The sequence below is a fragment of the Zootoca vivipara genome, chromosome Z2 (genome assembly GCF_965207765.1).
Source record: "Zootoca vivipara chromosome Z2, rZooViv2.hap1.1, whole genome shotgun sequence".
NCBI lineage: Eukaryota > Metazoa > Chordata > Lepidosauria > Squamata > Lacertidae > Zootoca > Zootoca vivipara.
The window spans coordinates 31,395,087-31,406,775 of NC_142585.1; the positions used below are offsets into that span (position 1 = coordinate 31,395,087).

At 47.4% G+C, this 11,689-nt stretch overlaps 1 protein-coding gene across 1 annotated transcript; it reads left to right on the top strand.

The window, feature by feature from the left end:
- Positions 1–3,052: 3,052 nt before the first annotated feature.
- Positions 3,053–11,231, top strand: IGBP1 (immunoglobulin binding protein 1). Its single transcript, XM_035114041.3, has 6 exons — positions 3,053–3,508; positions 4,595–4,915; positions 5,417–5,612; positions 6,710–6,789; positions 9,844–9,956; positions 10,732–11,231. Exons 1-6 carry the CDS (start codon positions 3,309–3,311, stop codon positions 10,884–10,886), a joined length of 1,065 nt encoding a protein of 354 aa, XP_034969932.1. The 5' UTR covers positions 3,053–3,308; the 3' UTR covers positions 10,887–11,231.
- The last annotated feature ends 458 nt before the right edge of the window (positions 11,232–11,689 follow it).

Genomic DNA, 11,689 nt, shown 5'->3' on the forward strand with positions numbered 1-11,689 from the left:
CAATTACATAAAAATAAAAGTAGAACTCGGATAAATGTTTCTGATTATATTATCAAAGTTGTGTCAAAGTATATATACCAAAATAATTACAGTCGTTACAGAATGATATCTAGTTTTAAGAATGTTGTGGCTCATCACTCTTTTAAGTAATGAAGTATCAGCATTTATCAAACAATGAGATTTTGCTAAGGTTCAAAACAGAACAATTGACTTTAGGTCGAGCTTGTGACCCCTAATATGACAGCTTTGATGCTCCAAAAATATTTTCACTATGTGTTCATCTTGTCTTGCGTGCTCACAATATTAACAATAAAAGCTTGACCAATCTTCTGTCCGTTTAAGCTTGTTTCAAAATCTTTATTTGCTCTTGAAGAGTAATGCAGGAGAACTCCAGATGAACAAATATCTAGCCATTTATTATCATTTTTAACAACCCAAAAGTGCAGTAGCAAGCAGGTAAAGCTAAAGGGGCCCCTGACCATCAGGTCCAGTCGTGTCCGACTCTGGGGTTGCGGCGCTCATCTCGCTCTATAAGCCGAGGGAGCCAGCGTTTGTCCACAGACAGCTTCTGGGTCATGTGGCCAGCATGACAAAGCTGCTTCTGGCGAACCAGAGCAGCGCACGGAAACGCCGTTTACCTTCCCGCCAGAGTGGTCCCTATTTATCTACTTGCACTTTGATGTGCTTTCGAACTGCTAGGTGGGCAGGAGCTGGGACCGAGCAACGGGAGCTCACCCCGTTGCAGGGATTCGAACCGCTGACCTTCTGATCAGCAAGCCCTAGACTCTGTGGTTTAACCCACAGCGCCACCTAGCAAACAATAAATAATAATTTTTAAAAATTTTTTAAAGGGCCTTTATCACCACTGTTATCAGCCCTCTTTGCATTGCAGAGGGTTGGACTAGATGGCCCTTGGAGTCCCTTCCCACCCTACAATGCGATTTTTCAGACTGCTTTTCAACAGAGGTCGGCTGTCAGTCAGTCAGGGATTCCTTTTGCTGCTATTCCTGCATTTCAGGGGGAGGGTTGAACTAGGACTAGGTGACCATTGGGGTCCCTTCTAACTCTACAATTCTCTAAATTTGGGCAGTCAAGAGAAGGTTCTTGATCAGATCCAATTCATTTATCATCTGCAAGCTTCATACAAACAATTAGCCGAAGCAGACTGGATTTGCTGAGGCAAACATCTCACCAGACTGACCTTCTCTCTTGTCAATCAGGTTACTGGTTTAGGAGATTTCGCTGGTGCGAATGTATCTTTCAATCAGCAAACTGATATTTTTTTTTTAAAAAAAGGCTTAGAGCTTTTCCACATCTTTCAGAATTCCAGAACTGTAGAGTTGGAAGGGACCCCCAGGGGTCATCAAGTCCAACTCCCTTTGATTAGTGGGGTAGATGAAGGTGCAAGAGGATCCTCATGAACTGGCAGAAGGCACAGTTGGCACCTGGAAACAATGCATCATTTTAAGGAAGAATGCATTTTAACTTCTGCTGTTTTCTCCAAGTTTTATATGTTAAGTTTTGGCCAGTTTTAATATCTTTTTCTTTAAAAACGAAAACAAAAAAAAAAACACACAACACTTTTCAAGGGATATAAAATTGGCTGTACTGTATTTGTTTTAGATTTGGGGGTATATTAATGCCTAAATACCATGTGGGCAGATTGACCTCAAATTCCCACTTGGCCATGGAGCCTACTGGGTGAACTTTGGCCGGTTGCTGCCTCTCAACATGTCCTACATCACAGGGTTGCCGTGGGAGTTACAGTATATTCCTGCATATAAGACTACTTTTTAACCCAGGAAAATCTTCTCAAAAGTCAGGGGTCGTCTTATATGCCGGGTCGTATTTCTTATACAGTGAGTATATCCCAAACTCTATATTTTAACTGGAAAAGTTGGGGGTCGTCTTATACGCCCAGTCGTCTTATATGCTGGAATATACGGTACAGGTAAATGAGATTATGGTGGGGATGCAGATGCAGCCAAGAACACCGGCAACTTAATGTATTCATTTCTATCATTCTAGACTCCTAAAATCCATTAAAATATAAGAATAATAACAAATGATTAATACCCATAACAACAGCAACAATGAATAATAAAAATGAACAACAACACTGTGAACAAGCACAGTGATTAATACCGTAATAATGTCCATCATTATTGTTATGGAAAAATTAATGAAATATCACTTTTAACAGTAAAACCTGAGCTGAAAAAGAACAGAAAGCAATACAGGAGTCATGCTTAACCCCTAGCCAACCTCAAGACTCCTCCACTCTCATAGCAGGAAATTTCTTCCTGAGCCTCCCCTCTGTGAAACTGGTTTAACAAGTATTGATAACTGTCCAAGCAGACTTGTCAAAGGAGCAGATATCTGCATGAATGAAACAGGTCATTGATAACGGATTATGGAGTCAAGGTATTCCCCATTTCAAAAAGATCTCTCAGACAGACCAAGAAGGGCAATTATCATGTATTGTTGGGCATTTTGATTGGCAGACTTGCAAATATGTTGGAGAAACATGAACACTGAGCGTGATCGGATTTACATGGACAACCCTTTTTGCGATGCATCTGTGGCGTTTTTGGAGATGGTCTTTCTGTGATAGAGGAAGGTATCACCCAAGGGTTAAAAAAATGTAACATGCTTTTGTTCTGGATTCCCTCACCTCCTTGCAAGGGCTGCAGGAGGGGGGAAATGTATCTGTCGCAACAGGTCGGTAAAGATCAACCGCTGGCCTTGCTTTCTTTTGTCGTCTCATTGTGTTATCATCTCCTTGATGGGGGCGGGGCAGTAAAAGCCGAACCCCTATAACATCGTCATCAATAATAATGATAAGTAATGTAATGATGATGAACCGGGAGCGGAACAAGTGCCAGGAGCCCGCCCCACATTTCTCTCCCTGCCGGGCGTGGGGAACCCGCCTATCAGCTGACACAACAGCCCTGCAAGGTTGTCCCTACCTTCTCCCACCCCGCCATTGGCTCCTCCGCTTGCTGAGGGGAAGGCGGGGCCCTCAAAGCGAGGAGGCGGGGCCGCTCCGGGGGGCGGGGAAATAGCCCCAAACAAAGATGGCGCCGACTGTCATTTCTGCTGCCCTCGTTCAACATGGCGCTGCTGCCTTCAGCGGTACGATGTCGCCGCTTCCGCCCGAAGCCTCTCTTCCTCCTTCCGCCCGTGGAACCCGTGGGCGTCACGGCGCCGACTCTGCAGGCCCTCGTTAAAGATGGCGGCACCTCCTTCAGCTGCAAGACGGTACCACTTCCGTCCGCTCCTTTCCCTCCACATCCGCCTCCCCCAAGATGGCGGCGAGCACAACGACGGAGGAGCCGCTTCGACTGTCGGAGCTGCTGGAGTCCGGTTGGCAACTGCTGGAGGAGGTGGAGGATGGCAGCGCCGCGGAACCTTCGTCGGGGGCGCCCGCTGTGCAGCGGAAGGTGCAGCGCGGGATCGGTCTTCTGGAACGCGCCGCCCGCGCCGTCGCCGAGCTCCAGCTCTTCAGGTGCCGTAGAGCATGTGCAGAGGGCTCCACATGTACACGCCATTGGGGGGGGGACTGTCCATGGCTCACAGTTTACCTCGGGATGGCAGTGCCTGCCTGATGACCTTTAGAAATAGGCAGTGCTGCAGTCCAGTCTTAAGCTTGAGGTTCCAGAGGCACTCTGCATCTGCCCAGAGGCACCTTTAGCTCCTCGCCGCCACAAGCTTTTGCTTGGGCTGGATCGCACCCATTCACAATAGAAGAGGGAGGAGGTGCCCACCCCCACCATGCATTCCCTGCTCAGATCCTGACACTTCACAGGCAGTTTTTCCCACTTAGTAGAATTTTAAATTCCCACTGGACCAAATTCCCAAGTTATGGAATAAAAGCAGTTTGATTTGGTTCTTCTATTGCTTTTCCCTGTTTTTAAGACCTTCTCATAGCTCAGCAAATAAGCCATCAGACTCTTAGCGTTGGGCAAAAGATTCCTGCGTTGCCATGGGTTGAACAAGATGACCCTCGTGGTCCCTTCCAACTCTATAATTCTAAGAAGAGCCCGACTGCTGGATCAGGCCAATTGCCCATCTAGTCCTGCATCTTGTTCTCACGGTGGCCCACAGGGGCAAAAGTAGGCTTTATTTTGCCCAGGTCAAAGACCCAGTTTGGCACCCCCACACGCATTTGTGTACACACACACACGTTGGGAGCCTCAATGGCGCCCCTCTGTAGGCTTCACCGAGGGGGGAAAACCCAGCTAGCTAAGCCATTGTGACTAGTAGCCATTCATAGCCCTCTCCTCTTCCATGAACGTGTCCTCTTTTAAAGCCATCTAGATAGGTGGCCATCACTGCCCCCTGTGGTAGGAAACTCCACGAATTAGCTATGTGGGGTGTGAAGAAGGACTTTGAAAAAAAAATTGTCCATGCATTCTAGTGTTATGAAAGAGGGTGGGAAACTGGTGGTGTACTCCCTTCCATTGGAGGTTTTTTCTGCAGAGCTTGGCCAGATTCTCTAGCTCTAATTCCAGCATTGCAGTGGGGCTGGACTAGATGACCCTTGGGGTATCCCTTCCAACTCTATGATTTTTACTCTGCTCTATCCTTTCAGCCACAATGAAGAGCTGGAGGAGATCTCCTCAGCTGACCTGAAGTTCATGCTGGTCCCTGCTCTGTTGGCAGCCCTCATCTTGAAGCAGGTCAACCCCAGCAAGCGCCTGGAGCATGTGCAGAGGGCCCGTGCTGGCTTCATGGACTTCCTGAAGGTCTGCAAAGACTATGGAATTGGACACTTCAAACTCCCACGGGAGGTGGAGGTGGAGAGTGGGGATGAAAGTGGGTCCTCTGGTAGCTCCTTCAACACCGTTCTGGGGTCTGATCAGCAGGCGGCTATCCTTGCCATGGCGTCCAACAGGCAGGCGAAGATCGAAAGGTGAGTGCGGAGGCCTTCCTGGATAATGGGTGGCAAATGTCAATTTCAAGTCAATTTGATTTTAAATATATTCAGTTACTGTGATATCTTTTTGGTAATATTTAAATTCTGGTATGTTTCAGAATAAACAATAATTAAATTAAGCAAACAAATAAAACAATAATTTCATAAGAAAAACCATAATTATAAAATAATGCAGTGGTTGAATACCTAAACTTAAGATAGCAGTTTAGAAAACAGGCTCAAAGCAGCTGTTTTGTAAAACAGGGAAAGCAAAGTGCTCAAATTTTCAAAGCCTTATCCCTTGAATCCTGGAAGACACCTCAGGGATCATCCGGTCCAGCCCCCAGCAAAGCAGGAATCCTTGACAAATGCCTATCCAACCTATCTTTAAAAACCTCCAATGAAGGAGTTGTTGTTATTACTGTTAGTATTCATAGAGTTAGAAGGGACCCCTGAGAGTCATCTAGGCCAACCCCTCCATGTCCTTTCCCCAAACAGATATAAGCAGAAGAAGGAGCTTGAGAACCAGCTGGCCACCCTGAAGCCCTTCATCGACGGTGGCCAGGCAGAGGAGGAGCAGATCCGGGAGTTCTACTTGCTCCAGATCAAGAAGTGGATTAGCACAAGCCTGGAGGAAATCGAGAGCATTGATCAGGAAACTGCCATCCTCATTCGGCGGGATGCCATGAAGCAGGTGGAGTGGTCGGACTGGGGAGGGGCACGGCCTCTCTGCCTTTGTGGGGTCTGAAAGCACTTCAGGCATTGCAGCGGGTTGGACTAGATGACCCTTGGGGGTCTGTTCCTGCTCTTCAGTTATATGGTTCTACAAGGGGGAGATAGCATCTGAGTGGTCCCCTGTGGTGGTGGTGGTGGTGGTGGTAGCAGTGTGACCCCTTACATGTGAAAAACAGGGGAGCCCTCTGTTAGAATACCACTCCCCACCCCACCCCACAGAGGTGCCACGGAGGCCCTGGAGCAGCCTGGGCTCCCCATATCCTTTGAGTACACCCATGAAGACATAAGAAGAGCCCTGCTGGATCAGGCCAATGGCCCATCTAGTCCAGCCTCCTCTTCTCACAGGGGCCAACTAGGTGCCCCAAAGGGAACCTATGCAGACAGTCTCAGAGCACAAGAGTAGCACTGCAGCCTCTTAGCCATCGACAGCCCTCTACTCCATGAATTTTCCTAATCCTTTTCTTAAGGTTGGTGGCCATTGCTGCCTCCTATGGAAACGAGTTCCACAGTTTAACTTTGTGCTGAATACCAGTTGTTGGAAGCTGCAGGAGGGGAGAGTGCTGTTATGCTTGTGTCCTGTTTGCGGGTTTCCCTTTGGCACCTGGTTGGCTGGGTGAGATGGCCAGCTCCTCTTACAGGGCCCTATGTACAGAACAGCCCCCTCTTCCAGATCCGGCCCGGGGCAGGGCAGGGTAGGTAGTTGAGTGTTGCAGCTTTGGTAAATTGTATATAGGAACATAGGAAACTGCGTTATACTGAGTCAGACCCTTGCCCTATTCAGCTCAGTACTGCCAACACTGGCTGGCAGCAATGGCTCCCAGCCCTACCTGCAGATGGTGATGGGATTGAACCCAGGACCTTTCGCTTGCAAGGCAAATACTCCACCACTGACTTATGGTCCTTCTCCACTTGGGAGAATCTGAGGGGACCTGTGGGCAGCAGAATCTGTCACCTGACACTGGGTGGGTGTCATGGGGTGGGGCTCTTCAGTTGGCTGTGGAGGGTGGCATGTGTCTTTTAGATTGTGTGCTGAAATATGTTTTTTATCCTCTCCAGGGTACAGCAAGGCAGCCTCCACGCCCACTTGGGCCTCCGATGAAGCCCTTCATCCTGACCCGGGATGCTGCCCAGGCAAAGTATGGGTGCTCTGCTCTTTTCGGGGGGGGGGCATTCGGGGGGGCTGGCTCCTTCCAGGTGTGTGATGCTGGTTGCGATTCCTGCACTGCAGGGGGTTGGACTACATGACACTTGGCCCCCCCCCCTACGATTCTATGATTCTGCAGAGGTGGGGAACCTATGAGGATGGTCCGCTCTCAGAGGCTGATGGACCCAATGGGTTTCCAGATGGCTCTGGGGGATTTTCCAGCTAACCTCTAGGTTAGATTGATGCAATGCATTCTACATAGGGCTGCCTCTGAAGACAGTTCAGAAACTTCAGCTGGTGCAGAACTTGGTGGCAAGATGCTCACCGGGGCAAGATGGTTTGAGCATAATGCACCAATCCTGGCCTGACTGCACTGGCTGCCCATTAACTTCTGGGCCGAATTCAAAGTGCTGGTTTTGACCTATAAAGCTTTAAATGCCTTGGGACCACAATACTTCAAGGACCACCTCTCCCCCTAGGAACCTACTTGCACCCTCCAATCACCATCTGAGGCCCTTCTTTGTGTGCCTCCTCCACAAGAGGTCCAGAGGGTGGCAACATGAAAACAGGCCTTTTCTACAGTGGTTCCTCATTTGTGGAGGTTCGCCTGGTGTCTTCATTATACAACTTTAAGTGCTAGGCAAAAACTTTCCTCTTCAACAGGCCTTTGGCTGAGTGACATCCAATCAGGGGCGTAGCAAGAGGGGGGGATAGGGGTGGGGCGCCCCGGGCTCCACTCTGGGGAGGCAGCGCCCTCTCCCCACCTCCACCAACGCCCCGCTATGCAATGGAGCCACCGGCAAACATCCCCAGCGCTGCGCGGGGATGAAACCGCGAGCGGAGGATCCTGGCGGCAGCATCCCCGCTCAGCGCTGAAGTCTGCCGGCCGCTCCGCCGTGCAGCACGCATGCGCAGAGCCACCGTGCATGGCACATGCATCGTGCGCGGCGTGGGGTGACACCCAGTCCACGGGTGCACACCCACGGTGCCGCCCTGGGCCACGGAAAGTCTTCGTCCGCCACTGCATCCAATGCCCTTTTAAATTTGTTGTGGTGGAGGGATTGATTTGCTTTTGTTATTGTTTTAATCATGTATTTTGTGTTTGTTTATATTGTAATTTTATGTATGTTTGTGTTGTGAACCGCTCTGCACTCTACAGATGAAGGGTGGTATACAAATTTTAATAATGATAAACATAATAATAAACAGCTGATTCTGTGTATAATGGTGGCAATAACAATAACAACCACAGTCTTCCTTCACTTAATATTTTTAAGTGAAACTTGGATGACCGCCTTTCATGTATTCTTGAACTGTGATTCATGCACCAACTCTTCCCCCCCTTTTTATTAAATGTTTTTTAAATTTTCTTTTTATATCATTACATACCTCTCATATCCATAACATTTATATTACATTCCCTCTTCCCTCCCCTCCTGGGCTTCCCCCAACTTCCACTTCTGATTTGTTTTTCCCTTATTACACACACGGGCCGGATTTAGAAGGTGATTGGGCCACATCCGGCCCCCGGGCCTTAGTTTGGGAACCCCTGAGATAGACCAAGAGCTCTGGGTGCTATTATTTCTTTATCTTCTACATATTTTTTGTTAGTAAAGGTGTGAGTGTTTATTTAAATCCTGCCATCAAGTCAACAGTCTTCCTTTGTTTCTGCAAATATAAAGGTAAAGGGTAAAGGGACCCCTGACCATTAGGTCCAGTCGTGACCGACTCTGGGGTTGCGCGCTCATCTCGCATTATTGGCCGAGGGAGCCGGCGTATAGCTTCCAGGTCATGTGGCCAGCATGACAAAGCCGCTTCTGGCGATCCAGAGCAGCACACGGAAACGCCGTTTACCTTCCCGCTGTAGCAGTACCTATTTATCTACTTGCATTTTGATGTGCTTTCGAACTGCTAGGTTGGCAGGAGCTGGGACCAAGCAACGGGAGCTCACCCCGTCACAGGGATTCGAACCGCCGACCTTCTGGTCAGCAAGCCCTAGGCTCAGTGGTTTAACCACAGTGCCACCTGGGTCCCTATTCTGCAAATATACAGTACTATAAATGGTTCCCATTCTCTTTCAAAGTCACTGTTGTCTTTTTCCAAAGTCTGTCCGTCAAATTTGCCAATTCTGCATAGTTCCCCAGTTTTTCTTGCCGTTGCTTTTTAGTTGGCATTTCTCCAGTCTTCCAATTTTGTGCCATCAAAATTCTCGCCGCTGTAGTAGCATACATGAATAGCGTCCTCTTCTCTTTCGGTAGATCTTGGCCTAAAATACCTAGCAAGAAAGCTTCTGGTTGTTTTGCAAATGTTATTTTCAACATTTTCTTCAATTCATTATATATCATTTCCCAGTACATTTTTACCTTTTTGCCATCCCACCACATATGATAAAACATGCCTTCTGCCTCACATCTCCAACACTCTTTTCATTTTTATACATTTTTGCCCATTTAACGGGTGATATATACCATCTATACATCATTTTCATATAATTCTCTCTGAATAATATACAATCTGTGAATTCCAAATTTACTTTCCACAGTTTTATCCAATCTTCAAGTTGTATATTGCGACCTATGTCTTGTGCCCATTTAATCATTACCGATTTTATTTCTTTGTCTTTAGTTTCCCATTCCAAAAGGCTATTATATGCCTTTTTAATAGTTTCAAATTTTCTTCTCTATTACTTCCTTTTGGAATTTGGAAACCGAATATAAAAAGCCTTTCTTATTGTCCTCTTTGAAAATATCCTTTAGCTGTCTATGGTGCAACCAACTTTGGAGATGCTCTTTTATTTCTTCATATTCTTTCATTGACTCTCAGGGACCACCTTCCAACTCTACCGTTCTATGATTCTGTAAGTGACAGATATGTATCCAGGAATACCCTGTAGCTCTACACTTGTCCCTTCAGAGGTAGGGCAGCCCCATCCTAGACCTGTCTCCCGAACATGGGAACCCCTCAGCCATCTTGCTACGACTAGAGCACAGCTCTGCTCCACCACTGTGCTGAATGATTAAATGATACAAATGTTCTTTCCTTATAGCGTGTTTGGTGCTGGCTACCCAAGCCTGGCGACGATGACAGTGGATGACTGGTATGAGCAGCATCGAAAGAAAGGGAGCCTTCCTGATCAGGGAATACCACAAGCGGCCTCAGGTATTTATTTGGGGCAGGGGTGTGGGGGGAGGATGCCTGTTGTAATGGTGAGAGACTAGGGCCCGGGAGAGACAGGGTTCAAATCCCCACTTGGCTGTGAAGCTCCCTGGGTGTGACCGTGGGGACCAGTCACTGCCTCTCAGTATCACCTACCTCGCAGGGTTGTTGTGGGGATGAAATGCAGATGGAGAGAGAACTGTGTATGCCACCTTGAGACTCTGGAAGAACAGAGGTGGGACAAAAGTTGTGTCTGAACAGCATGGACTGGAAATCCCCCACTCTGAATAGCTTTGTTTTATTTGTTTATTGATTGGTTTTATTTGATAAAAATACAAGATAAAAGCATGTATAAATAGAACAGAAACAACAAAACAATGCCCCCTTCCCACAAACACATTTAAAAGGCTGAAGAATATTAATTAGCCAAAGCCCTGATTAATGTCTCCCCCACAATGTCTCCCCGCTGCCTTCCGGCAGCAGCAGATAACAATAGGCTGAGGATTTAGAATAGTAGAATTGGAAGGAACTCCATGGGGTCCTCTAGTCCAACCCCCTGCGATGCAGGAAAGAATCCCTGCACACCCATCCTCTGTTTAAAATCCTGCAGTGTAAGAGAACTGTTGTGGTTGTTCATGGAATCACAGAACTGTTGGGTTGAAAAGAACCCAGAAAGGTAATCTAGCCCAACACCCTGCAATGCAGGAAGCATAGTACATTCAGAGTTTTCCTCCCTACTGTTCTCTCAGTCTGGCTTTTCCCTTTTTCGGTCCTGCAGCAGCTCCGGAAAAGCAGCAGGAAGAAGAAGAGAAGAAAGCGGAGGAGAAGGAGAAGGATGGTGATGATGATGAAGCTTTGCGCAAAGCCCGGGAGTGGGATGAATGGAAGGAACTTCACCCCAGGGGCTACGGCAACCGCAAGAACATGGGCTGACCGAGTGCCTCTTCGAAAGGAGGAGCCCTCCACAAGAAGCGCCCTCCACAAGAACCAGAGGATTGAGCCCCCCACCCTGGGGACCCCTCTCTCTCTAGAGGAGAAGGTTTTCAAAAAGAGACTGGTTTTTTTGTTTTGTTTGGGGGCTTGTGTCAGGTTCCCCTGGCCAGGAATCTGGAAGTAGTGAAAGCATCTTCCCCCAGACGGACAATCCCTATGGAGAAGTTGGTTATCCCTGTTTCCTAAAGGAATCCTCAGCAAGCTGAGTGGATAAGCCTTGTGGGGTTAACTCGCAGTTGCTGTAACTTATTCTTTCTTTATTTAAATAAAGTAACATGAAACGCCTTCCTCAGTTTATCACTTAAGGGAAAAAACAGTTTTCTTGAAGTGAATCAAACAAGCAGATACAATAAAAATAAGAGAAAGGCAAAAGAGCAGAACGGAATACATAGGAGAGACTTAATTGCAGGAGGTTGGAGTAGATGGCTTTTGGGGATACCTACCAATTGATTCTGTAACCACTTAAAGAGTGTTGAAGTGCACACAGTTCTCTTGCCTGGTTGCTGGAAGGAAGATTCAGATTAATTGCTCCCGATCTCCATGAGACCTCATTGAGCTTTGGGCATACAGCTGTTGTTTAGTCAGAAAGCTCCAGCCCTCTGGTGTTTGATAAGAACATGAGAATATTAGAAGAACCTGCAGGATTAGGTGAGTTTAAGCTTAAGGAGCTACTGGGTGAGATCCCATGGTCAGAAATACTCAAAGAGAAGGGAGTCCAAGATGGATAAAAGTTTCCTAAAGGT